Genomic DNA, 25,826 nt, shown 5'->3' on the forward strand with positions numbered 1-25,826 from the left:
TCTCGGGCAGCTTCAAGATCCCCTGCTGATAAACCTGGCTGGGCCTTTGCACCTTGATCACAGGAGTACCCTGGACGTGGGGAGCTCGTCCCTTCTCTGTTCCTGGGCTAGTCCCGCGACACATAGAGCCCAGCGAAGAACCACCACGAATGTCCACAGGAGAGGGGAGACAATAAGTGGAATATGGGTGTCTTTGTGCCCAATTTACAGATGAGGAAAACAGGTTCAAGAGAGGAAGAGTAGGGCACACATCTAGCCCCCAAATATCCCCGCGACTCTAGTGCAGCTGTGAACTGCGGCCACACCTTCTTAGCTTAATTTGCTTCATCTTCACATGTCTCCTTGGGGGAGGGGGCGGGCAGCATGTCACGGCGCCACAGACAGTGGTCCACACCTCCTCCCAGACCTCCAGCCCCGGCTGCCCTGCTCGAGTGGTCCCCTCATCCAGCGGTGTCCCAGGACCCCCCGCTTCCTCCGGGGCCCCTCATCTGTGCACAGTTCATCCTTTCACGACTTCTTCCCTGGGCAGTTTCTCCCACTAGAATCTAAGTGGGACACCTGGCTGACTATCCAGTCCCCTGCTGGATCCTCACTCCTGCACAGGGCTGGGAACGAGGCAGGTTCAAGGAAATACAGCCTCTGCTACACCTGCAGGGTTCTCGATGATGAAAGATCACCAGATCTGGCCCCGCCATCTGCGACTGTAAACAGAGGTTTATTGGAACGCAGCCCCGCCCATTCACTTACGTGTTGTCTACAGGGGCTCTTAGGCAACATGACTGATGACGCAGCTAGAAATACTTCTTCTGGACTTTTCCAGCAAAAAAGCCTGGTGACCCCTGCCCTATGTGGTCATCGGTATCCTTCCTTTATGTACATACCCCCAGGGGAAAAAAGGCCCAGGAAGTGGAGGCAACAAAGGCGCTGTGTCTGAAGGGGAAAAGAAACGGAAATATTTCTCCCACTGTACTGGGGGGAGGGGGACGGGGGCGGGGGGAGGCGGCACAGAGAAACATGACCAGGGGTTGGCACAGGCCAGCCTCAACTCTCTCGGTAAAAACGTCACTTTGGTTCCAGCCAAGGCAACTGCGAGATGTTGGCTGTCTGACCTGACTTCAGAGGTGCTAACAGATGCAAACCGAAAGGACACCTGAAAACCAAAAGAACACAGCTGTGGAGGGAGAGGTGGTATCCTCATAATGACTGCAGGTCAAAAGAACCCCACTCTAGGAGCCCCCACCTCCCTGCGCGGACGGGGAGCCTGGAGGGCCTGCCATGCAGGACAGCAGGGACCAGAGAGATGGGAGAGGGCTGGAAACAGCCAGAGGCCCAAAGCCCCCTGCTCAGCTGGTCCAGCTTTAAGGGCCACTGGTACATTGTGCTTTTCATCTGTTAAGAGAACACACGTGTGAAAAGGACAAAACCCAGACCAGCTGGATGGCCTGATGCCCTGAAGATGGTGGCCACGGAATCAGCTTTGGGGATGGAGGGATGGACACACAGAAAGCCACTCAGCTTCCCTGAGCATAGTAAACACTCCTCCGCTAGCCCTGTGTTTCTCCACTGATCTGCTCAGTCCCGGTCAACGCATTTGGGCTTTCCCAGGGGCTCAGCGGTAAAGAACCAGCCTGCAATGCAGAAGTCACAGGAGATGCAGGTTCGATCCCTGGGTCGGGAAGATCCCCTGGCAACCCACTACAGTATTCTTGCCTGGGAAATCTCGTGGATGGAGAAGCCTGGCTACAGTCCCTAGGGTTGCAAAGAGTCACATACGACTGAGCACGCAGCCTGCGTATTACGGTAAACTGGCAGCCCAGAATGGCCACGAGAAGACACAGATGTGGAGCCCTCGTTCTGAGACAGCACTCAGAGCTCACGCCCTGCCACTGGTGGTTCCCAGACGGAAACTAGCCAGCCCTTAGCAACCAGGGGAAAGGGGGGGACAACTGTTGCATGGAAAGGAAGGAAACCAGGTGGTATGTTTCTTTAAGAGATGGAGTGATTTAGGGTAAAATAAGAAAAAAGGGAAACAATTGCATAAGGTAAACTTATTCTTCCCTTAATACATTTGCTGTAGATTTAAACATATTCTCAAAAACCAGGAAATAATATAAAGAGGATTAAAAAATATTGGCCTTATCCTGCCCACAACTGCTAACAATGTTTCTTGCTAATATACAGTCACATACAGAAAGACCCTTCCCGACACTGGTCCCCCACCCCCAATCATTCCATCACCCCAGTGCGTGGGAGCAGGGACTGGTATGTGGACGCCCTAAAAGCCCCGCCCAGCACGAGAGCCGCCTGCACTCAGAAGGTCAGGGGAGAGAGACACACGTTTCCGAAGCGTCTGCTCTCTGGGCTGTGTTAACGGGAAGAATGGCTGAGAGGGGACGGGAACAGCTGGACTTGATCCAAGAGGGGTGGCTTGCAGCCACGAAGAGCGGACGGTGACAGGCAGTCCCGGGCGGAGGGATTTCAGACGGACACGTCTGTCTGCTCAGCAGCCCGGGACCGCGTCTGCTGACGGCGGGTTTTCCGTGCAGAGAGAAGCGCACAGTGACTGAGAGCAAACCAGGGGTGACCCATGTCCTCCGTCCAGGAGATCACCAGGCTTATTCCAGAGACGCTGCCCCTGTTCCAAAGGTTCCTGGAACTGGCCTTGAGGAAGCCTCCAGAACCACTAGAGCAGTCTTTTGAGCGGCCCCAATACCACCAAATCCTTAAGTGTCAGTTTTTGCGATAGCCAAGGATCACCCGGAGCTGGTGAGCAGCTGAAGAAAAGCTGAGGGCCTGGAGCCCCTTGGCCTCCTGAGAGGACACCCTCAGATGGGGCAGCTCCCTGCAAATGCCACCACTGTGTGACAGCTGAGGGACACTTGGGGCCATCATTCACTGGTCCAGAATATGCTCACCAATATGGTCCCCACCCATGTCCACTCCTGACCCGCCCGGGGCCCACAGCTGGCAAGTCCCGTGCCCCCAGCATAACTCCTAACAGAGCTCGCGTCCACCTCAGCGGCTGCAGAGGCAGCAGGTGACTCAGTGTTTCCCAGCTGGAAAAAGGAGACACGGTAAAGCAGCCAGTGCTCTGGCCCTCAAAACACCGGGCCCCCTCCCTTCCCGGCTGCCCTGAAGAGCCCGTCACCCAGTCCAGCGTGTGTTTGGTGAGCCTCCTTATCATGAGGGGCCCTGGGAAGCGGCCTGGGTACAGAAAGCTCTCAAGTTCTTCCCCGAGCTTATGGTAGCTGAGGTGCACAGAGCCCCTTCGACGGACCTGGTTGGGACACGGGTTTCCCACTCATGCTCCAACAACTCTTCACCTACTGGACACAACTCTGCCAACCTTCAGATCACCTCTCCTCCCTCCAGACATAACCCAGGGCGACCAGGGTCAGTGCCGAAGGACAGGAGGCCGGTGCCGTGTCCCAGCCGCGCCCCTGAGCACAGGCATCCCGGACAGTGTGAGGCCCACTTACCTGACGTGCCCGCGGAGAAGTTCTTCAGTGAGGGCCTCTGGACCACGGTGTAGGACTCACCAACCACAAATACCTTGTACAGGACAGCATTGTGGTTGATGAAATTCTGGACCACGCAGGGCGGCTGGATGGCGCTCAGGCCCTCCTGGTTGAACACGATGGCCATCTGGGGAGACAGGGGGCCAAGGGCTTGGTCAGAGTCTACCGCCTCCTCGGCCTTATCACTGTCCAAAGCATCACCTCCAAGGGCCATCCCAGCCCGGTGCACGAGGCCTCCCCAGGAAGAGTCTCAACCCAGAGTGAGTGGGGTGGGCCTCGAGCAGAACACCTGGGCATCCATCCACTCCTGCTGTGGGGGGTTTGGAAATCCTGCACTGTCAGGCCTGCCATGTACAGTTGAGCTGGCTGTGCACTGCACAATCCCACTACTCACACTGTATCCATGGAACGGGTCCCCCTGGGCTGTGTACTACTCACCCCTTAGGACCTCTTTGTAGAGATCCCTCTACAAAGACTTTGGCGGTGGGAGGTGGGCCACCGAGGAGGTGCGGGCAAGAAGCGGAGGACAAGGGATCAGGGGTTGGGAGGCCTTGGGTTCAAAGCCTGTACAATGACAACAGCTGCCTCTTGAGAACTCATGACATGCCTGGCCCTGGTATGATCACTTTACCTGAGTCACCTGGTATCATCCTCACATCCTGCCCCGAGGTGGGCACGGACATCATGCCCCTTTTACAGATGAGGAAACTGAGGCCCTGAGGCACTTAGAGGCTGCTGGCAAGTGACAGAGCCCAGAAAGGGATGGAGTCCAGCAGCCCCCAGCCCCAGACACGTTACACACGAGCTCTTAAGGAATGGGAACATTCCACTCTTGGGTCCTGACTCCTCTTGGAACAAAGGCCTCCAACAGAAGGATCTGGCAGGGGACAGAGGTCAAGGTGGGTGGGGGAGGGGAGGGGCGATTGGACAAAACCTCCCTGTGTTGGGCTGAGGCTGGGTCTGCCCAGGGCCCACCACAGCCAGCAGCCAGTGCTGGGGCCATGATGAATGTTTCATCCAGGCCTCGGGGCCACAGCAAGGAGCCACCAGCTGCCCAGGGCTACTGCCCAGGGAGGGGATAACAGGCCTGAACAGCTGGCTGCCCACACTAGCTGTCGCCTCTCAACAAACTGTCACAGAGCACCACCCCAACATGCCTGGTGCCCAGCTGGGTGGGGCAGGGGTAGAGATCCAGGCCACATGGGGAAACAAATGTGTGTGTATATACCATAGTGAAACAAGTGTGTGCGTGTGTATGCGCGCGCACGTGCGCACCACAGTGAATAGCTCCCTAGCCTGCCGATGAGAGTGGAGAGCCAGATATGAGCTCAAGTCCCGCACCTGGCACTTGCTGCGCAAGCCGTTTAAGCTCCATTTTTATCCCCTGTAAAATAGCATCAGGAGCCACCACGGGGTAGCTTTGGGGGTCCTCTGAGCTTTGGGCTCAATATTTTTTTTTAAGGAATATTTCACTGTGGAACAAACTCAAGCGCTTACACCAAAACAATAAATCAAATCATGAACATAAACTCAAAACAAAACGTCCTGATTTTGGTTGACTGAGCTAGGGACTGAGCAATCAGAAGCAGGGCTCAGCAGGCTGGGGTCCGGGTGAGGACCCCAATCGGAAAGCCCCCTTTCCAGTGTAAAGCTAACCATGTGCACAGAGGTGTCCTCCGTCCTCACTGCACTCAACATCCCCAAGCACCCCTGAGGTGGGATGGAGCCTGGCCCCCTCTGGGCTCATGCCACGGAGGGCGCCCCACCAGAGGGGGCAGTCCTCAGATGCTGCCAGCCTCCCAGGAACCTGCAGCACTCCAGACCCCAATCTTGGAGCTCTGTTCTTGACGCCCACCCAGCAGAGGAACCCCCTCCTCCCAGAAAGAGCACACAGTGGGCTGGGGAGCCCCAGGGATGGGGAAAGGGGAGAAGGGGCCATGGCACATGTGTACATCTACGAGCCAGACCCGGAAAGCTGAACTGAGGGGTGAAACACCTTAAGTCAAGCTGACCCGATGGAGTCAAGACTCTCCTGAAGGAAGCAGACCCCTGCCCCTTCTGCAAAGACCTAGCAGGCTGCAGGGAAACTGGCTACACCGCTTCAGTCACTTCAGTCATGTGTGACTCTTGGACTGTAGCCTGCCAGGCTCCTCTGCCCATGGGATTTTTCAGGCAAGAATACTGGAGTGGGCTGCCATTTCCTCCTCCAGGAGATCTTCCCTAAGCAGGGATCGAGCTGCTGTCTCCTGCATGGCAGGCAGATTCTTTACTACTGAGCTACCTGGGAAGCCGCTGCTGCTGCTAACTACAACGCATCAAATATTGCCTGGCCCAGAGCCCAGGGCAGCACAGCAGTACTGGCAACTCCCTTACCCTTCACATCAGCCATCACATCCCCAGTTACAAGTGCAGGACAGAAACTCAGAGAGACTGGGTCATCTGCCCAAAGTCACATAGCTGGCAGTGCACACAGCCAGACCCGGTCCCAGGTAGGAGTGACTCTAAAGCTGTTGTGTCAACAGCAGAAGCAGTTCCCTCCCAGCAGGCTGACCTGCTCTGCATTTGAATGGTCTACTCACACTAATGACTGCAGTTGCCCTTCTGTCCTGAACAACCCCAAGGCACTGACCAACAGAGGGATTGTCCAGTGGTGTGATGGGTCAGGCGGAAGGCTGGGGGTCCGGTGCTGGCGAGGGGACTGTGGGTTCCAGGGCCATGGTCTGGCTGCTCTGAAGCCTTCCTGTCCCCCCACCCCTGGGTCTGGCCCAGGAGCAAGTCCCAGGCACGGAGCCCAGGCAGGCCCAGACGGGGAGGCTCCACGAGGGCTCCAGACCTCAGGAGACAGCCGACCTCGGCCGCAGGCAGGGATTTCCTGCCCCCACCTTCCTGCCCACAAGCAAAGGGACCCCTCGGCTTCGTCACAGCATATACCACACCACTCGGACACATATTCTGTTTAGAGTCGTTTCCCCACAGATACACGCCAGGGACAAAGACACGACCTAAATCTACACGCCGCTGCTGGGTTTGTCCACGTTTCGTCATAAGGTCATGGGGGAGCATTTCTGATAGTGGGGCTGCCCAGGACAGGCTCTCCCACAGGGTCTTCCAGGAGGGTCAAACAACTACCGCCCACGCGCCTCACAAAGGGGTCCCCAGGCTGGGCTGTGCCCCTGGAGGCAACGTCCCAGACGTGATTCCCCAAGACGGTGACAGACTCAGCCGAGCCCCTGCTTGGCCACCGGCTCCACTTGCCCCGAGAAGGCCTCCTCCGCCCGGCCTCCCACACCATACCCGCTGGCACTCTCTGCCTCTGGGACCCTGTCTTCCCCGCTGGGGCAGGACTCTCATCTCAGGCATCTTTCCCTCAGCACCCAAGGTGAATGGCCACTGGGTGAGTACAAGAATGAACGTGAGGGTGGGGGGATCACATGCACAGCAGGTCGAGAGCCCCTTCCTCCTCCCACCCCCTTCCCCGATTCAGCAGGACCTGCAGACTTAGGGGCAGTGACGGGATCTTTTTTGGGGTTGGGGGGCGGGCAGGCCTGTGCCCGGCCCAGAGCAGGAAGTGACCGACACTGATGGGCCAGAGGAAGGTCAGATGGTGGTGTGGCTCGCATGGGCTCAAAGAGGGCAGGCACGCCCATCCCAGACTTGGAGCAGGAGAGGCCCAAGGTGCAGGTGGAGACAGGGTACCGAGCCACCAGCTGGTGTGGTGGGATCTAGCAGCAGGGCTGTCAGGCTCCCAGAGAGACACTGTGAGCTGAAAGGAGCGGGGTGGAGCGGGGAGGCAGGGGCAGGGGAGCCAGGGGGCTGGAGGGGGACGGGGCTATCAAGTCGTCAACTCCTCCACTCACCTCGTGAGAGTTGGTGCCATGAGCCACTCTGGTTTTGCAAACTGTGGGTGGGGGAGAGAAAAACAGGAGTTAGCAAGGTTACTCACCTACAAAGCCCAGCCTGGCAGATACAGAGAGAAACTCTCAAAACCTCCTGCAGCCCCTGGGGTAGGGAGGGGGCTCGTGGGGAGCTGAGGAGACAGGCTGACTCCACCAGGGCCAGCATCTGCCCTCAGGGGCTCTAGATGGTCACCATCAGGCCAGGCCCTTACCACCCAGGGACCGGGGCTGTGCCCTCCCCAGGCGGCCGAGGCCTCCCTCCACCCCCAGGAGTTCAGGTGCTCACTGAATGGGAAGGCCAGGCCGTTCTCCTCCAGGAGTCGCATGGTGTCATCCCCGCACAGGCTCGTGAGCTCCATGAAGGGCGGCGAGCAGATCCTGTCGTCTGGGGACGGAGGAGAAGCCCGCGTCAGCACTGTCTGCTCCGTGGGGCCCCTCAACACCCCTGCCCACCCCATCCAGCAGCCCACACCCCGAAGTCACCCGTGGGCGTGCAGACACACACGCGCACACGTGCCCCAGGAACGAGGGCACAGTCATTAACTACTGTCAACAGCATTCCCATAAGGACGGGACCGACGCGTGATAACAGCAAAGCCTAAAGATCAAAGAAAAGTGAAAACCAGACTGACTCAACTCTACCTCCTCAGTCCGCACTTGGGCTTGTGAGCACGCACACACACAGCGCTTGACAACGGGATGCTGTTTTGTGACTCGAATTTGCACTCCATCAACTATGAACACTTTCCGGGGGCAGTGAAGACGCCCCTCCATACACAGTACTGGCTTAATGATCATCGGAGGATGACGCCAGCCCTTCAGCTCTTAGCCTAAAGCCCGCACCGCTGAAGGCTTTGCATACATCACATCTGCAGTCTGCAAATAATCCTATGGGGACGGGAGGGCCAGGGGCGGAAGAGATGCTGAGGCTGGGTAGGGATTGAAGAGGGGCTCGCTGTCACACAGGGACCCCTCTCCTAGAGCCTCTCGTGCCTAACAGAGGGGCTTCTGCCACCGCCGTCACATGGATGGGCCACGGACAAGCACACACTCCCGACCTCCCCTGGCTGCCAGACTCCAGCCCCGCCCAGCCCCCACCCAGATCCCCTGCCTCTGCTTTCCTAAGTCCTCAGTCTCAGGGGGCTGCCCGCCTTCTCTGCACACCCACCCGGTGGGTTCCTGGCATGTTCAGTTTTCTGATAACCTCTGGAAGATGGGTGTGCTCTGTCAGGACGATCCTGGAGCCAGGGGCACCAAGTGAAGGTAGAAAAAACCATCCGTGGGGAAACAAAATGCATTCTGAATCTCTGCGGATTGCTAAATCGCACCACTGGCTTATTATTACTACTCTGTCTACCTCCGTCCCCAGTCAGGGCACCGGCTCCTCAGGAGGTAAGACCACCCTGTATTTCTGGGCACAGGGGCCGGGAAAGGCTGAGCATTAGTGAGATGGGGGGTGACCCCACACACACACACCCACAAACTTGGAAACCAAACAACAAAGCAGCTTGTCTCCAACAGCTTCTAGCTACTTGGCTGGCTAGCAGGTCAGTACATTAAAACATTAAAACCAAGGTACGATCCAGCTTCACATATCTCATAAAAAGCAAGTGCCAAGAATTACACAGGGTATATTAAACGTGCTTTCATTTCCCTCCTCGCCCCCCACCAGCAAAGTCCAAAGTCCAAACAGGCACAGAGTGACTGCAGATTCTGGGGTGGGCAGAGTTTCTCGGGGACCCAGGGAAGGGAGGAGGCCTGGTGGACGGCAAGGTGGGCCCTCTGCTTGGAGCACTCATATTCCTCACAGAGGCTGAAACAGAGGCAGTCCTTGCCTAAGGTCACTGGACAGTCACATCCAGGGTAGGACAAGGAGCTGGGCTCACACGGCAGGTCAGGAAGAGAGAAGCCAGGAAAATCAGAGCATCGAGGGAGGGAGTGGGTGGGGTGTCCTGGCTCTTAGCTCTAAGCCATTATCTAAATGGGGCCCTGTTTCTGCACCCCCTGCCCAGAGTCAGAGCCGGGGTGGAAACACTGGTGAGGGGCTGGCAGGCAGGGAGGGAGGCGGTGATCTGTGCAAAGGCTCCCTGCTGTATACCCTCTAGCCAGGCCCTAACGGGGTGTGAGACTCCAGGCCGAACAAACTGAAGGGTGTGGCAGCAGACGGGCTTGCGGCAGCACCCAGCTGGTCTGGCAGGGGACCCATCCTGGCCCCAGCCCTCCCACGGGAAGGCTCAGAGATCCCTGGAGGCAAACAGACGGCGTCCTGTTAAGAGCTTCCAGATTTTTTGGAGCAGGTGAATCCTTTATCATTTGTTGTTTAGTCACTAAGTCATGTATAACTCTTTGCAACCCCATGGACTACAGCACGCCAGGTTTTCCTGTCCATCACCATCTCCCGGAGCTTGCTCAAACTCATGTCCCTTGAGTCAGGGATGCCACCTAACCATCTCATCCTCTCTCGCCCTCTTCTTCTCTTGCCCTCCATCTTTCCCAGCATCAGGATCTTTTCCAATGAACTGACTCATTGCGTCAGGTGGCCAAAGAATTGAAGCTTCAGCATCAGTCCTTCCAATGAACAGTCAGGGCTGACTTCCTTTAGGATGGACTGGTTGGATCTCCTTACCGTCCAAGGGACTCTCAAGGGTCTTCTCCAGCACCACAGTTCAAAAGCATCAATTCTTCGGCGCTCAGCCTCCTTTATGGTCCAACTCTCACATCCATACATGACCACTGGAAAAACTATAGCTTTGACTATACGGACCTTTGTCGGCAAAGTGATGTCTCTGCTTTTTAGTACGCTGTCTAGGCTTTTATTATAGATTCGCCTTCAATGCCCTCCCCACCCCAGGTCATCAAAGCTTTCCACCTAATGTCACGGCTAACGGCCAACAGTCAAGAAACCCCACTTGTTAACATGCCAAAACTGTTCCACGTAGTCTGCAAAACAATCATTTACCTTCATGAGAGCCCCATAAGGAGGTGCTGTCACTCCCATTTTAAAGATATGGGAAATGAGGCACAGAGAGGTGAAGTTCCCTGTCCAGAGTCACACAGTGAGTAAGGGGTGTGGTTGGGGGGCTCATCCCTGGGCAGCTGGATCCCAAGTTCAGGCTACTGACCACGGCCTCCCTAGCAGAAAAGTGCCTGCTCCTATTAACAGAATAAAAGGACAAAACTCACACAATCCTATCAATAGACGCAGCAAAAACATTTCAGCTAAAACTATACAACACTTGGAAGAACACACAGGTGTAGGTCTTTATGACCTTGGATTAGACGTGGTTTCTTAGACACCAGAAGCACAAGCAACCAAAGTGAAAAATAGACACATTTGACATTGTCAAAATTTAAAACTTCTGTGCTTTGAAGGACACTATCAAGAAAACAACTCAAAGAACGGAGGAAAATATTTGGAAATCATGTATCTGCCAAGAGTCTAGTATCCAAAATACATGAAAAACTGTTAACAACCAAACAATAAAGAAGACCAGTGACCCAAGTTAAAAATGGGCCAAGGGCCCCAAATGGACAGTTCTCAAAATAAAGACACACAAAAGGCCAGCAAATACAGGGAGGAATGCTCTACACCATGAGGCATCAGAGAAATGGAGATTAAAACCACACGTGCGAGGCTGGCTACAACCAAATAAGACAGACAGTAACAAGTGTCCTGCCACTTGCTGGTGGGGACGTGAGATGGCCCAGCTGCTCTGAGAAACACTCTGGCGGTTCTCCACACAGTTAAACATAGTACCAGCAGTCCACACCTAGCTGTTTCCAAGAGGACGGAAACACATGTCCACACAAAAGCCTGTCTGGGAATATTCACAGCAGTGTTATTCATAACAGCCAGAAAGTGGCAGCAACCCAAGTGTCCATCAACTGATGAGCTGGTAAACACAAGGCGATATAGCCACACAATGGAATATTATTCAGGCATAAAAAGGAATGAAGTTCTCATGCATGCTACAACATAGATGAACCCTGAAAACATCATGCTGAGTTGAAGGAAGCCAGTTAGAAAAGCCACAGAATACATGACTTCATTTATCTGAAACGTCCCGAACAGGCAGCTCCGTTGAGACGGAAAGGAGACGGGCGGCTGCCAAGGCCTGGGGGGCAGGTGGAATGGGGAGTGACTGCAGGCGGGTCCATTTCTTTTTGGAGTGATGAAAATGCTCTGGGATTAGATAGTTGTGATGGTTGCACAACTTTCTGAATATATTCAAAACTACTGAACTGTATCTACACTTAAAAAAGGTGGATTTTATGGTATGTAATTATACCAATTGGAAAAAAAAAAAAAAAAGGAAAACACCCCAGCGGCACCAGCTGAGATCCATCAGGTGCGAACACTTGACCTGTTCAAGAAACTGGGCTAAAGAAATGCTTTAGGTATAGCGTCTCCTTCAGTTTTCCAGCAAACCTGCAGAGTCCCGTCCCCCACCACCGACCCCGCTGAGTCCCGGGTGAATCAGAGGAGGACGAGGGCAGCGTTCCCCCAGAGATGTTTGGGGTCCAGATGAAATACAGAGACGAGACATTCCTAATGAACGGGCCGCAGTGAGCATTAGACCAGACACTCGCACCTTTCCAGAATCTCAGGCTCTGGTGTCAGAGGTGGTAGCAGGGCCCAGCAGAGATGACAAAGGACTGAGTGCCTCAAGAAAGGGGGGCCCATGCACGGCGCCACATTCTTCTTCCCTTATCCTAACTTGAAGCTGGCTGACCACACCCTGAGCAGCAGGCGTGACCAGCTGCTGACCCCACGCCCTCTCCAGGGTGGGCCCAGGACTGGAGACCATCCAGGTCACGCTGCCTGAAAGGCCCACAGTTCAAGCTTGGTCACCCTCCGATGGGTCAGGCTTGAGGGAAGGCAGTCCTGAGCCCCACAGGGCAGAGGCTGGAAGGGACCCATGTCCCTTGCTGGGCTGCCAGCTGCTCCACGCCCAGGGCTTGTCCCAACTTGACTCACAGACTGTAGACCATGATGACTGTAGCTTGACCCAATTTCTGGTGGCTTATAGCTAAAATCATCCTGTGACACCTGTGAGATTGCAGTAAATTAGGAGCTACAACTGTTCCTATTTTGGTCCTCAACCACCAGTCACCAACGACAACAACAAAAATGTGTCTTGTTCTAGAAGCCCAAGATCCAGCTCCAGGAACACGAGGCGTGCTGCTTCGTGGAGCCCACGCTCCAGGTGCAGGGACCAGGCCACAGCCAGACGGAGGAGTAGAATGGACAGCCCGACAGGGCTGGCGGGTGACCTGGGGATCATGAGGGGCTGTCTGTGGAGGTGGGGTGTGCCCAGGAAGTGCCTTGCGGAGCCCAGACACGGCATGACGAGCAGGCAGGCTGGGCATCTGGGGCACGCGTACTCCCGGCAGACAGAATGGCCGCTGCAAAGGCCCTGCTTGAGGACACGGTGTTCCCCGGGTGCACACACTGACCCAGCCTTGGAAAGGAGGATGGTGACATCTGTGTAGCCTGTGGACTCAGATGTCACCTGAGTGGGAGGGCTGAGGAAGGGGCCAAACCCTGCAGCAGTTGAGCCAGCGTCTTGGTGGCACGGGACACATTGGCCCTGTCCCATGTGAGGGTTGGTGACAGCAGCAGTCTCTGCAGCTGTCCCCTGACTCCCCAGGAAAATCCCAACAGTGCCAGCAGCTCTTCTCCCCCAAATAGCATAAAGACTCTTCCTATCAGTCAGCACTGGGAGCCCAGGAAGCTATTTCTGGTTCCCCAAAAAAGGCTACTTATTTATCTGTCATCGTATTTCTGGATGGGAGTTGGAAAGGAAGCCTTTTTTAGTTAGGTGGTGGGTTGTATTCAGTTAACAGCTGAAGCAGCAGCCCCTGGGAACCTGAAACACCCCCCTCTTCCCTGTCCGCCACCCTCATCAGAGAATGTGAAGTCAGAGGTCCTGGGAGATGGCAAGTCCCATCACGTCCAGAAAGGGGAAGAGAAGAGTTCAAGGTCACGCACAAGTTATGGGCAGGCCCAGGGTGAGGGCCCAGATGTCCGAGGCACACCCCGGCCTTGCCCACTGCACCAGGTGGCCACTCTCCCAGGCCACTGGGGGCAGACGCTACAGAGCCAGCAAGAGGAGCGAAGGCAGTGGCGAACAGGAGCCACAAGGGGACCGCCGGGGGAGGCGGAGACGGCACTTTGAAGATGCAGCTCTGCAGCCTGGCTTTGAGCTTGGGGTAAACTAGCTGCAACTTTTGGCGAATGACTGAACGATGCTGGGCCTTGCTCTTCTCATCTGTAAAATGGGAACAAGGCCCCCCCCGCCCCACAGGGTTGTTGGGAGGCCTGGAGCATAACAGCAGTGGTGATTTCTCTTACTACACTGATCGAGGCCAGCTGGGCGGCCCACGGGAGAGCAGGCAGGTTCTAAATGGTGGCTTGCGACCCACGTCCAGTTTCTGGGGATGACAGTGCCGGGTCTCCCACTCCATGGCTTCCTGGCTGCGTCCAGCATGGTGCCGACACCAGGCTGTGAAGGAAGCCTTGGCGGGGCTCTGACAGGGCCCGGGCACAGCTGTGACAGGACTCTGCCTCAGTCCATTTCTTCCAGATGATACTCGAGAGAAACAAAACCTAGGGGCAGGGACGGTCCCCGGGACACACAAAGGCTGGAATCCTCTGACGTTTCCGAGAAGGGTGGGACCCCAGAGAACGACGCCCACGAGTGAGGGCCGTGCTGAGGCGAGAGGAGCCTAAGACAGGCCAGGGAAAGAGCTCGCGGGGCCCGGAGCTGGCTGCGTGGTCCTGGGCAGCAGGGAGGACCTGCCTGGCACGTGTCGGGAGCAGTCACTACATTCGAGGGCTCTGTCTCCCTCTCTAGAATGCTGGTTCCATGAGGGCAGGGACCGGTGCGTTTTTTCACCCCCGTGGGCCCAGCACCTAGAACACTGCAGGCACACAGTAGGCACTCAACAGGGGCTTGCTGAGTGAACGGACTGACCCTCGACGGCACCCTGTACACAAGGCCGGCTCCTCAGGTATCTTGGACACATCTCTACATCTGGTAGGATGCAGAGTCCGTGGTCAGCGTGCCTGGGCGCCGCCGACCCACGTTCTGGGCCAGGCTGCCGGCATCCGGCCCTCTGGCCACTGCCGGGCCCCCACACCCCGCTCCCCCCGAGGCCCGCCCCGCCCCCGCCCGCCCCCAGTTTGTTCCGTCTGAAAACACAACAGCCCTCACAGCTGACCCCGCTCAGCCTGGCCACCGGCTTCTCTGGAGGACTTTCCCCTGCAGAAGCACCTTGTTTATCGGCTTTGCTGTAACCGTGACTGGACTTTCCTTTTTAATTGTTTTCCACTGAACGCTGCTGCCACTATTTTCCCATGATTCTGCATTTCCTGGTAACCCAACTGCCAACGTTTCCCCTCAGGTCAGACGTTTATGTTTGTGCTAATTTTCCTCCACCGTAGACAGGGCTAAACATCTCTCATGCATGATAAGGCTTGGGGCTTGTGATAAATCATTTTCAGCAGCCATGTGCCCAGGAGCTGGGGGTCCGGGGCCCCCTGGAATCAGCATTTCTGTGGCTCTTGCCACAGAGCCATGCTGCTCCGCAGAGGGACCACGGGTGAGTTTCCTGGGGAACCAGCTATGAGGGGTCTTGACCATGCTTTTCCAGCCCTGCGGAGCCCTGCTTTCAGGAACTTGGGCAGAACTTTCATGAGGGAGGGTGACCGGTGACATAGTGAGTGATCCCATCCCCCACACACGTCACTCTGGGGCCTGCAGGCCCCGTGGCAGAGGGAGCGAGGCACAGAGTACCAGGCTAGTTGAGGGGAGCCCTGGGCAAGGCCCGTGCATTACCCAGGGAGCAAAAACCCAGAGACCTGCATGCAAGTTCCAGCAGCTCTCCCCTGAGCCTGGGCAAGACCCAACCTTTCGGGTTTTGGGTTCCTGATCAGTAGTAAACTGACGGTCATGATTAATCACTCCTGTCTACTTGCTGGAGTTGCAAGGAAGAGGAAAAAGCACTGTGGAGTCTGTACCCACTAAAGAAGCCAACTCCTGCACTTCCCTGGCGGTCCAGCTGTTGAGAATCTGCCTGCCAATGCAGGGGACACCGGTTCGATCCCTGGTCTTGGAAGATTCCACATGCCGAGGGGCAGCTAACGAAGCCTAACACACTGATTTCACAGGCCCTGAAGCCTCTGCACACACCAGGCCCTCAGCCCTGCAAGCTAGCCCCTCTTGGCATCAGAAGCTCTGGCTTGTCCTCCCAGCCTTGGGTCAGGCCACCTCCCTCCTCTAAGCATCACCTTCCCCGCACCTGGTAGGAGCCCTTCCTCCCACCCCCCAGTGGGCTCACCAGGCCCCTGTGTGCCTGGGGTTTGAATCTTGGCTCTAACTCGTATCAGCCACGTGACCCCAGCCAAGTAACTCTACTCCTGCCTCAGCTTCCTCACTGAAAAGAGGACAAGAGCAATAGTATCTACTGGTGACTCAGTGGTAAAGAATATGCTTTCAATGCAGAAGATGTGGGTTTGATCCCTGGGTTGGGAAGAAGCCCTGGAGAAGAAAATGGCAACCCACTCCAGTATTCTCGCCTAGGAAATCTCATGGACAGAGGAGCCTGGTGGGCTACAGTTCATGGGGTTGCAGGAGTCGGACATGACTTAGTAACTAAACAACAACAGATATTTTAATGATGAAATAGTTCCTTAATACAGTTTCCTCTGGGAGGAGCAGTCCCACCCCAAGGGTCTGGGTAGCAGTATCGGCCTCAGCTGTATCGCCCAACACAACCCATCCCAGGATCAAGGTTGGATGATCCCCTGGGACAGACAGAAAAAAATCAGTGGCCCAGCGCCAGGGTTTCTTCCTAGCTGCTGGGGTTTGTTAACCAAGGGACCCCCTTCTTGACACTCTCACCCCTGAACCATCTCCACTGTGGCTGCTCTAACCACACACCGCCAGAGTCCTGGTGTTCTGCTCACCTCACCAACCGAGCCCGCCACCGAGCCTGCGCTGCGCACAGCGGCTGGATCCTGGATTGTCTTCTTAAAGTTCCCACCTATATACTGAGGCAGCCCTTGGCTCAACAATCAACCAAGTCAGATGTGAGTGAAGGTTTGAAGCCTTTCCAGGTCTCGGAAACCTGTATTACAGGCTGCACTGCATGTGTGCGTGCCCAGTCACTTCAGTCTGCCTGACTCCTTGCGACCCCAGGGACTGTAGCCCCCAGGCTCCTCTGTCCATGGGATTCTCCAGGCAAGAATACTAGAGTGGGTTGCCATGCCCTCCCCCAGGGGATCTTCCTGACCCAGGGATCAAACTCGCATTTCCTGTGTTGCACTCAGATTCTTTCCCACTGAGTCACCTGGGAAGCCCATGGGCAGCACTGTGTCCCCCTAAATTCACATGCTGAAGGCCTGACTCACAGGATCTCAGGACATGCCTCTTATTTGCAGACAGTACCTTCCAAGAGGTGATTAAGTGAAGATGAGGTCACACAGGTGACTAGTGTCCTTGAGAAGAGGAGACAGGACGCAGATGGAAGACTATGAGTCAAGGAGAGAGGCCTCGGAGGAAACCAGCCCTGCCAGCACCTTGGTCTTGGACTCCAGCCTCCAGAACTGTGAGAAAATTAACTTCTCTAATTTAAGCCATCCAGTCCATGGTGCTCCGATGAAGTGGCCCCGGCAATTACACTTCCCGCCTCCTCTCAGAAGGCAGAACCAAGTTCACTTCCAGCCAAACCCCGACGCCAAGCAGAGTGGTCTCCCTGTCATCCCCCGGCACAACCCCTGGGACTCCTCTCTTCCTCACCAGTTGGCAACAACCTACCCAGCCAGCATTGCCCAACCCCTTGAGAACAAGCTGTCTCATCACAATGATACCTCCCAACAGACGCCCCAGCATCTTCTATCCACAGTCCCGCCTGTTCCACCATCATCTCTCTCCTGCATCGCTACCTTGCTCAGTTGCTCATCTCTGGTACCCTACTAAATGCCCACATGTTTGGGTTCTGACTCTGCAACCAGATGGTATATTGCTTGGGGTTGGGACCTGGCCTGACCTCTAGCCCAGTGCTGCTCAGAGGAGGCAGCCGTCAGAAAAAACTCTCTGACAAGTGCACATGTGTGAGATGAACTGAAGATGGAATAAAAGTGAGCTGAGCCTGGAAACGAAAGGAGAAGGGGACCACAGAGGGGCACAACTGACCAGCACAGGGTAAGAAAGGCGGCAGTGGCCTGTAACTCCTCAACTGGCCGCCGTGTGGCGCTGTCAGCCTGGCACAGCCCTGGTGACTGTGGCCACCGGACTTGCGGGCTGGGCCTGGCCTGCCAACCTGCGGATTCCAGTCTTCATGACTCATCCAGTGCCAGACTGTCCAAAGTCACTTTCCCCGTGCCGTTATGCTGTTAGAGGGCAGGAGCCCCGTGCTCTTGAACCCTAGATGGGGAAAGACGCTCTCTGTACATTCTGGGAGAACCAAGTTTCAGCCTGACAGCAGCTCTGAAGACAACTGATGGTCTTTGGGGCCTGTGGCGATGGCAGCCACCCAGTAATTCAGGACAGTCAGGTGGGAGGTGGGAAAGTACCACAGGCCTGGGCCAGGAGGAGGCGGTCAGGAAGGGCAGGGATGACAGGCCCACAGACGAGAGGAGACAGAAGTGAGATCTCTGATAGGGAGCCAGGCCTGGGCATCAAGAGGGCACTGCCTGTCCTGACCTTGATTCTCCTGCTCCCGCTGTCCACTTATAATGTCCCGGCCACTGGCCTGGCCAGGAAGGGCTCCAGTGTCCAGTCACTGCACCCCACATGCCTCCCCAGGCGGGGCTCCATCCTCACCTTGCTCTCTTCAGGAGGCGTGCTTCCTGGGATGACCCCCATGACCCCCCTCCCACCCCCGACTAAACCAATCTCTGCTGATTCCCTCCAGCGACACTCAGGAACTATTCCCTGCTCTGACCCAGCACGACCCCTAGCACCTACTCCAGTTCACTCTGCATTCCCTTTACCGAAGGTGACTCAGCTCTGCCTGTAGCCCGAGGGCCCCTGGAGGCGCAGGGGCCAGGATCTGTGTGGGGATTTGTGTCAGGCTTCAAAAGGCTGGAAATACCTGGACGATGGTGACATCATCACACCTCTTCAGACCCATCCATAGCCCCAGGTGAGATGAGACTGAAATACGTTTTAAGACAGTAAAGTTCCAGCCACGTGCCCTGGGGATGCGGGGACTGGGGAGCCTGACTCATAAGAACCACATGGAAATCTGCCAGGGCTTTGGGCTGGATCCCAGGAGAGGCCCACCCTCATCCACAGAGCCCCTCGCAGGTCATGGATATACACAGTGGTGGGCAGGGTGCCTGGGTCCCGATCCTAGGTCTAATCTCTCCCTGGGCTAGCCACCTATTTGTGCCTCTGTTTCCATATCTCCAAGAATGGGGTGGTGAATAACACTGGTACCTACTCCCCAGGCTGCCGGTGAAGATGTGAGGACCAGCTGAGTCACCGTGAGTGGCCGTGCAGGGAGAAGCGCCACGTAAGGCTTGACTGCTGTGAGTCTGCGTTGGGTCTGTTCCTCCTTGGGCACTGAGGTCCAGCCTGGGCATCCCTTCTGAACCCACAATGGGGTTGAGGGTCCCTCTGGAGCGAGGGCTATCTCAGATGCCGCTTGCGGTTACCCCCTCTGGTAAAAGGGAGGAGAGAGGCCCTGTCCACTGCTCAGGCCCCGAGGGGCTCAGACAGAGCTGGAGGGTGAGCAAGGCTCACGGCCAGCCCTGCAAGGGAGCTGGGTCCCGAGGCAGCCTGGGGAGAGCCTTCCCCAGGCACGCATGGGCACTGCTCACTGTCCAGTTCACCTGGCATGTCTGAGGGGAAGAAGGGTCTGACACCTTGGAAGGTCACATGAGGACAGTGCGTGTGAGGAAGGGCCTGGGCTCTGTCCACTCGGGTCCCTGGTCACGCAGACCAGGCAGTGACCCTGGGGCCTCAGGGCCCAGAACCAGCTCCGACGGTGCCCCTACCCAGAGCCCTCTGAGGGGAGGCAGAGAGAAGCGGCATGTCCCAGGTGTAGACAGGCTCACACTGTCTCCCTGCTACTTACACAGGACAGGGGGCTAGGGGATGAGAGGGGGCCCAGCAGGACTGCTGTGCGGGGGCCCCGCCTGGGGCTGCCTGAGGCACCAGGATGGCTGGACACACCAAGGCCGTGTGAAGGTGGAGGGGACCATGAGAAGGATCGTGGGGGCCTGTATTCTCTCAGAGAGTGCCCCCTGATGACAGCCGGCAGGGACACTGCACCTCAGTCCTGCAGCCGCAAGGAACTGGGTGCTCACAGCCAAGAAGCACAAGCCCGGGCGCAGGTTCTTCCTCAGGGTGTTTGGATGAGAACTCAGCCCTGCTGACACCTTGATTCCCATCTGTGACTTCCTGAGACCAGAGACCAACCATGCCAGGTAGAATTCTCACCTACCAAACTGTGAGATAGCAAGTGCAGGCTGGGGGCAGGCCGGGGTGAAGCTACTGAAAGTCACTCAGCTTGCAGTGACCTGTCATGCAGCAATAGGAAACACATAGGCTTGGTCACTAAGAGTTTGCAAAGAGGGACCTTCATGGTGCTATTTGGAGACACTAGGTAGTGGGTGGGGGCATTTCAATAGTGGCTACAGTCCCTACCCTGCTCCCTGGAGGCTTCTGAAGGGCCTCCCTTAGGCCCAGCTGTGGCTGCCACCTCCCTGCTAACAGCCTGATCCTTGGCTCGCCAGCTACAGGCTTGCTGTGGGGAACCAGCTTGAAATTATTGGAGGCGGTGGCTTCTGGGCACAGATAGACGGGATCAAAGGCCACAGGTCTGACAGACCCTGTCTGATATGGTCCTGGTCAGTTGGACAAGCAGTCTCCCTCCTGTCTGACTCAGCTAATGACCTGTTTCATCTTGAGGGGACACAGTGATACTTGCCCCGGGTATGCTTGAGGCCAGGATCGAGGAAGCCAGACACGGGCTGGCGGAGACAGGGACATTCCTGAGTCCCGTTCCAGCTTATGGAAACGGCTGCTGGAAACGCGGATTAACTCTGTGGCAGCTGTTTGCACTGATTTATGGCCCCTTCCGGACCCAAAGGCTTGCTGCCCCACTCAGCTCTGACTCCCAAAACGCAGCAGCCTTTTTCATTTTCAAACCATTTAAAAAAATATTTGAAGTGCTCTCTCTGGCCATACACATTCTAAAAGCAGAACAGAAAACGTTAGCTTGGCCCAGTGCAAAGATGAAGCTGCCAGCAACGAAACAGTCCATATTTTAAAACAATGACACATGGGACTTCCCCAGTGGTCCACTAGTTAAGGCTTCACCTTCCAATGCAGGAGGTGCGGGTTCGATCCTTGGTTGGGGAGTTAAGATCTCACATACCTCCTGGCCAAAAAACCGTAACATAACACAGAAGCAACATTGTGACAAATTCAATAAAGACTTTATATATGGTCCACATAAAAAAAATATTAAAAAATGAGACAATATCCTTAATCCCAAAAGTGGCTCTAACCAATGAATAAGAAAAAGACCACCAACCCAACAGAAAAATGGGCAATTTAACGTGAAAATATTCATACCTGGAAGAAATGCAAAGGGCGAACAGACCCATGAAGCAATGTGCAATCTTGTCAATAACAGAAAAAATGTAAATGAAAGTCAGACAGCTATCATTTCTCCAGCAGCCGTGTACAATGGGGCGAAAAATTTGTTCAAACGTTTTGAAGAACAATCCAGCAATATCCACAAGGTGAGAGATGTTTACAGTAGACTTTGGGAAATTCCACTTCTAGGGATTAATTTTACAGAACTCTGCAGAGACCTGCGTTGACTGCAGCTCAGTCGGTTAGAAGAAAAAATCCAAATATAATTGAATAAACTATGATTTTTTTTTCCTATTCACATGCTGAAATATGATGTTGCCATCAAAAAGGGCAGATCAGATCTACTTCTCTTCATTTTTGTGGGCTGACATGGAAAGAAGCCAAGACATATATTCAGTGGAGAAAAAGCAAATTATACGAGAACACATAGGATGCTGTTTCTTTTTTTTTCTTTTCAAAGCACACATGTATTTGCACATGTATGAGAAGGGCCTGGAAGGATGGATTCCATATTTAAGATGGGCGGCCTCTGAGAAGAAAGGAGGGGGATCAACAGGTGTGAGAGTCACCGACAACCAGGGCCCTGCCTGCTGACAAAGGGGACTCAGGGCTAGTTACTGTGCAGGCCTGGGGGAGAGCGGCCTTCCAGTCCAGCAATTCCTGGGGTGTGCTGCGTGGGGCAGGCCTCTTCTCAGAAGCACAACAGAAACAAGGAAGGGGACCCATAACCCACGAGGTGGAAAGGGCTAAACACTGGAGGTGTGGCTCCCCCAGAAAGAGCCCTGGACTGAGCTGGAGGTTCCCTGGCACCAGACCCCAGTCCTGCCGGGTGGGCAGGCCGACACTTGGAGGGCAGGGCAGGTAGCTGTCTCAGGGGTCAGCTCCTCACAAGCCCACTCGCGAGGTGTTGTGTGAAGCATTTTCCTGGCGGGTTCATCCAAAACTCCAGCCTCCTGCACAAAAGCAGGGCTGATCCTGACTCGGAAGCAACGGTCCTCAGGGGCTGCACCGCTCTCCTCTTCGTCCTCCAAGACTCCAGGCCCTCCTACTAACCACCAGCTCTGCCACGTGCCTCCCACCCAAGCCCCGGGCGCCCTGTGGGACCAAGGAGAGGAGGGGAGAGCACCTGGGCGCCAGCTCTGGGCCGCACCCCCTGCAGCGGGCAGGGAGGGCCAGGCCTTCCTCATGCCCCCCGCTGCCACCACCACCCCTACTTGAAGGGAAGGCAACCCCCGCATCACAGATGAGCAGACGACTCAGAAAGGCCCGGTGACTGCCCAGGCCACACGGGGAGGGCTGAGATTTGAGCCCAGGCTTGTCAGTGCCAAACCCTGTTTTTTTCCACTACCATGTGTCACTAACCTCAAAAAGGACAGGACTTTTGTTTCCTCAATAAACTGTAGGAGGCAGAGACTCCATGACCGAAGCAGGGACCCCGTCTGGACAATGCCATCACCTGGACACCAGGGGGCGCCCGGGAGCGGGGCCAGAGAGTCCTCAACCCAAGTAAAGGTGAAGAGAGGCAGTCCATGGAGGGGCCAGGAGCCGGATTCAGGAACCACTGGCCAAGACGATACCTCAAGGCCGTGGGTTCAGATTCCAGCCCTGCACGCAGCAGCTCTGTGGCCTTAGCCAATTAGACTCAAGGGACACCAGTAACCTCACTGCTCTGGGGGGTAACCGCAGTGTCTTTCTCACAGGGGTCATCGTGAGGATTAAATTAGCTAATACAGTGCCTGGCATGCACCCAGTGCTGTCAGGCTCAGCTACCTGAGCGCTGACAAAGTGGCCCCAGAGGAATAGGGACCTGCAAGCCACACAACACAGGGGTTTCAGGCAGACCCGGGGCCTGGGCCTCGACTCCAAGGCCTCTCTCGCTGTCTCCTCTCCCACCAACAGCCCTGTGCAGCTCCCCAAGGGTGGACAGCCAGCCTCCAACCCTGAGTGAGAGCCCCCCGGCTTGACCACACACACCCACCCGAGGCAGCTGCTCTGCAGGGATCATTTTTCTAGGCTCTTCAGCAAGTTATTTTCTCTTTGCTTGGTGTCTAGATTATTCCAATTTAACCTAGCCCCTAAATGGCCTCCAAGATGAGTCCTGATTAAATTCCCACAAAACCCACAAGCAGAGACGCTCGATCTGCAGAGGGCACCCCCTTCCCCGGGGAGGCCCTTCATCCGATGGCCATCTGTCACCCCCCAGAGTATGCGTATGTGGGAGATGCCAGGGGAGCTGCCTTGTACCCACAGCCATCTCGGAAGGGCCTCTGCGCCCTCCACTAGGTGGTCTGAGACCTTCCACCGCCTGCTGCCCCCGGGGCCAAGGACACACACCCACCTCATCAGTCACAGCCCAGCTTTCTCAGCCATCGCTCCAGCCAGTTTAGGAGCCGGCGAGAGCCTTGCCTGGGATTGTGTGGCCTGGGGCGGTAGGGCCAGGCCTTGGGCTCTGGACTTCCGCCTCAAAACCCCAGCCCTGGGCAGCAAAGCAGGTGCCCGTGAGAGACAACGCCTGCAGATGCGAGTCTAGCAATCCTGGCTGGTGACTCAGCCTCCCCACCTCCCCTCAGGCCTGCAGCAGGCAATGTTCAACCTCCAGGAAGCTCCTGTCCTTGGCTTGAACTGGATCCAAGTTCAAGGCCATCTGTGCCTCTGGTAAAGGGTGTGGGTGCAGCCGCACCCAGAAGGCATCATCCATGTGGGAAACCCCAAGAACTCTGGGGTGGGTCCCTCTGTAAGCCTACCGACCTCATGCTGTAATGTTAGCTGGGCACATGGTTGCCCAGAATAAAGACCACAGTTCCCAGTTCCTTTGCACCTCAGTAGGTAACTCAGTTCTGGCCACTGAGATATGAACAGAGCATCACCATAGCTTCCGGAACTTTCCCTTCAAAGATACCCAGAGCTGTTTCCCTTTGCTTCCTCTTTCTTAGTCCCTCTCTATCCTAATGTCTAGATTGTGGGTGTGGCTGGTAGAGTTTCAGCACCACCCTGGACCAGGAGGGGCCACACCAGAAGAACAAAGGGGCTGGGGAAACTTGGGCTTTTACATGAGAGAGAAACGAAGCCCCTCTCATTTAATCCACCCTCCCCCAGGTCTCTACTGTGGCAGCAACTGTCTGTGGGTTTGGGACAGACAGGTCAGAGGCCGAAGGAGCCGGCCTCCCCTGGCAAGCTCTGAATTAGAAATGAACTCTGGGAGCATGGAACTGAGATGGTGTGAACCATGCCGAGGTCCTCAGACAGGTGAGGCTGGGAGCTCCCCACAGCTGATGCTCTGCATGGAGAGGGATGGCCGCCTCAGTCCAGGGCTCTGTCCGCTCTCCCCAGGGGACCCTGCCCACGTGTGTCAGCCCACTGGGCCACCCCCACTGCAGAGCAGGGGACCTTGGTCCCTCCCTGCAGCGCCTCCTCCATACCGCCCTGTCTTCTGTGCCGCCATCCGGGCTCTCTGAGGACAGGGAGAGCCACCTTGGCACAGGGGGGTAGTGACAACTCCCAGGAGCCTCTGCCAAGCCCCTTCTCCCAACACAAAAGCGGTGTCACTTGGACAGCTGCAATTGAGGAACTTAGAAGGTAATTACAGCCCTTTGCTGCAGGGCCTCCAAGAATAGTGGGAGCAGGGTGGGGGCGGCCGGGGATGCACTTCCCAGAGAAGGTGCTCTGCATCTCACAGACGCAGCCTCGCCTTGGAGAACGGGACGTGGGAGCCAGCAGTGAACCGCCCCGGGTGGGCAGGAAAAGGCTCCAGGAAGCCCCAGCCGCTGCCTACCCTCCTGGAAGAACACCAGCCCGGGGCTTGGCGCGCACGATAAGGAAAACCTCGGGTGCAGCGGTCACGGCCCACCCACACAATTCCTGCTGGCCCAGGACCAAGCCGGTCTTGAGACTTGGGTCAACAAGTTCTTGCTGGGCCCTCTAGCGGGACACCCCCGCGCTGACCTCTCTTGTGTTTGACCTGAGTGGGGTCTGTCCTGTGTCCCCACTGGGAGCCAGTCACCCACCCCTCACACCTGTGGGGGTCACCCTCCACAACAGGATACAGGTGATGGTCATCAAGATCCATCCCTAGGCCATGTCTGCACTGCCTGTCTAACATGCATCCTCATCTCACTCACCAGCTCACATACCTTCAAAGGCTGCTCATGAATGGGGTCCCCCACTGCCCGAGGTGTTCCAAGTCCCCCGACCCCTGGCCGGTGGTCCACAAGTTGACACAAGTACCCACTTCAGCTCCTCCCCTGCTCTGCTCACACCTCTGCCCTGTCTGGGAGGCCCAGGCTGTCACCCCCTCAATGCTCGCCCTCCCGAGAGTTAGACCTGCCTCCTGTGCGCCCTGCAGTCTCACGCCCAAACTCACGTGCTCACACACTAGATCCAGGCTCACTTTGACCCCCAGCCCTGTTTCTCTGCTCATAAAAACAGAGACAGACTCTTAAGAGCCAATCCAGTCAGCTCAGCCCTTTCCAGTGTAACAGGAGCAGGAAGAGTGGACCCTACTGCTGGGTGACCCCATGGGCTAAGGCCCAAGCTAAGAGCACTTCAGACATCATCCCAGGTACTCCAACCTTGGGCCCTGTGGATAAACTACTTTTTATCCATCTTACAGAAAACAGGCAAGGTCAGGGCAAGTGACTTGGCCAAGACCACAAGGCAGCAAGATTTGTAACCAACCTTAGTCTGTCCCCTCCTCAAAGTCTGAGCATTTTGCTCTAAAAAAGCCCTCTCAGCGGTACCCTCCCTAATCCCATCAGAAAGCATCACTCTTCTAATGGATGTGTTGCCTCTGCTGACCT

The 25,826-nt window shown here is 56.0% G+C and overlaps 1 protein-coding gene across 4 annotated transcripts in view; it reads right to left on the reverse strand.

The window, feature by feature from the left end:
* The window catches only part of ITPK1 (inositol-tetrakisphosphate 1-kinase), a 155,018-nt gene that overhangs the window by 14,240 nt on the left and 114,952 nt on the right, over positions 1–25,826 (reverse strand). For all 4 annotated transcript variants that reach the window (XM_027957339.2, XM_027957337.2, XM_042235392.1 and 1 more), the window contains 3 exons: positions 7,701–7,799; positions 7,376–7,416; positions 3,480–3,645 (listed from right to left, as the gene is read on the reverse strand). In XM_027957339.2, coding sequence (XP_027813140.1) covers positions 3,480–3,645; positions 7,376–7,416; positions 7,701–7,799 — 306 coding nt within the window. The remainder of the gene's footprint in view (positions 1–3,479; positions 3,646–7,375; positions 7,417–7,700; positions 7,800–25,826) is intronic.

The sequence above is a fragment of the Ovis aries genome, chromosome 18 (genome assembly GCF_016772045.2).
Source record: "Ovis aries strain OAR_USU_Benz2616 breed Rambouillet chromosome 18, ARS-UI_Ramb_v3.0, whole genome shotgun sequence".
NCBI lineage: Eukaryota > Metazoa > Chordata > Mammalia > Artiodactyla > Bovidae > Ovis > Ovis aries.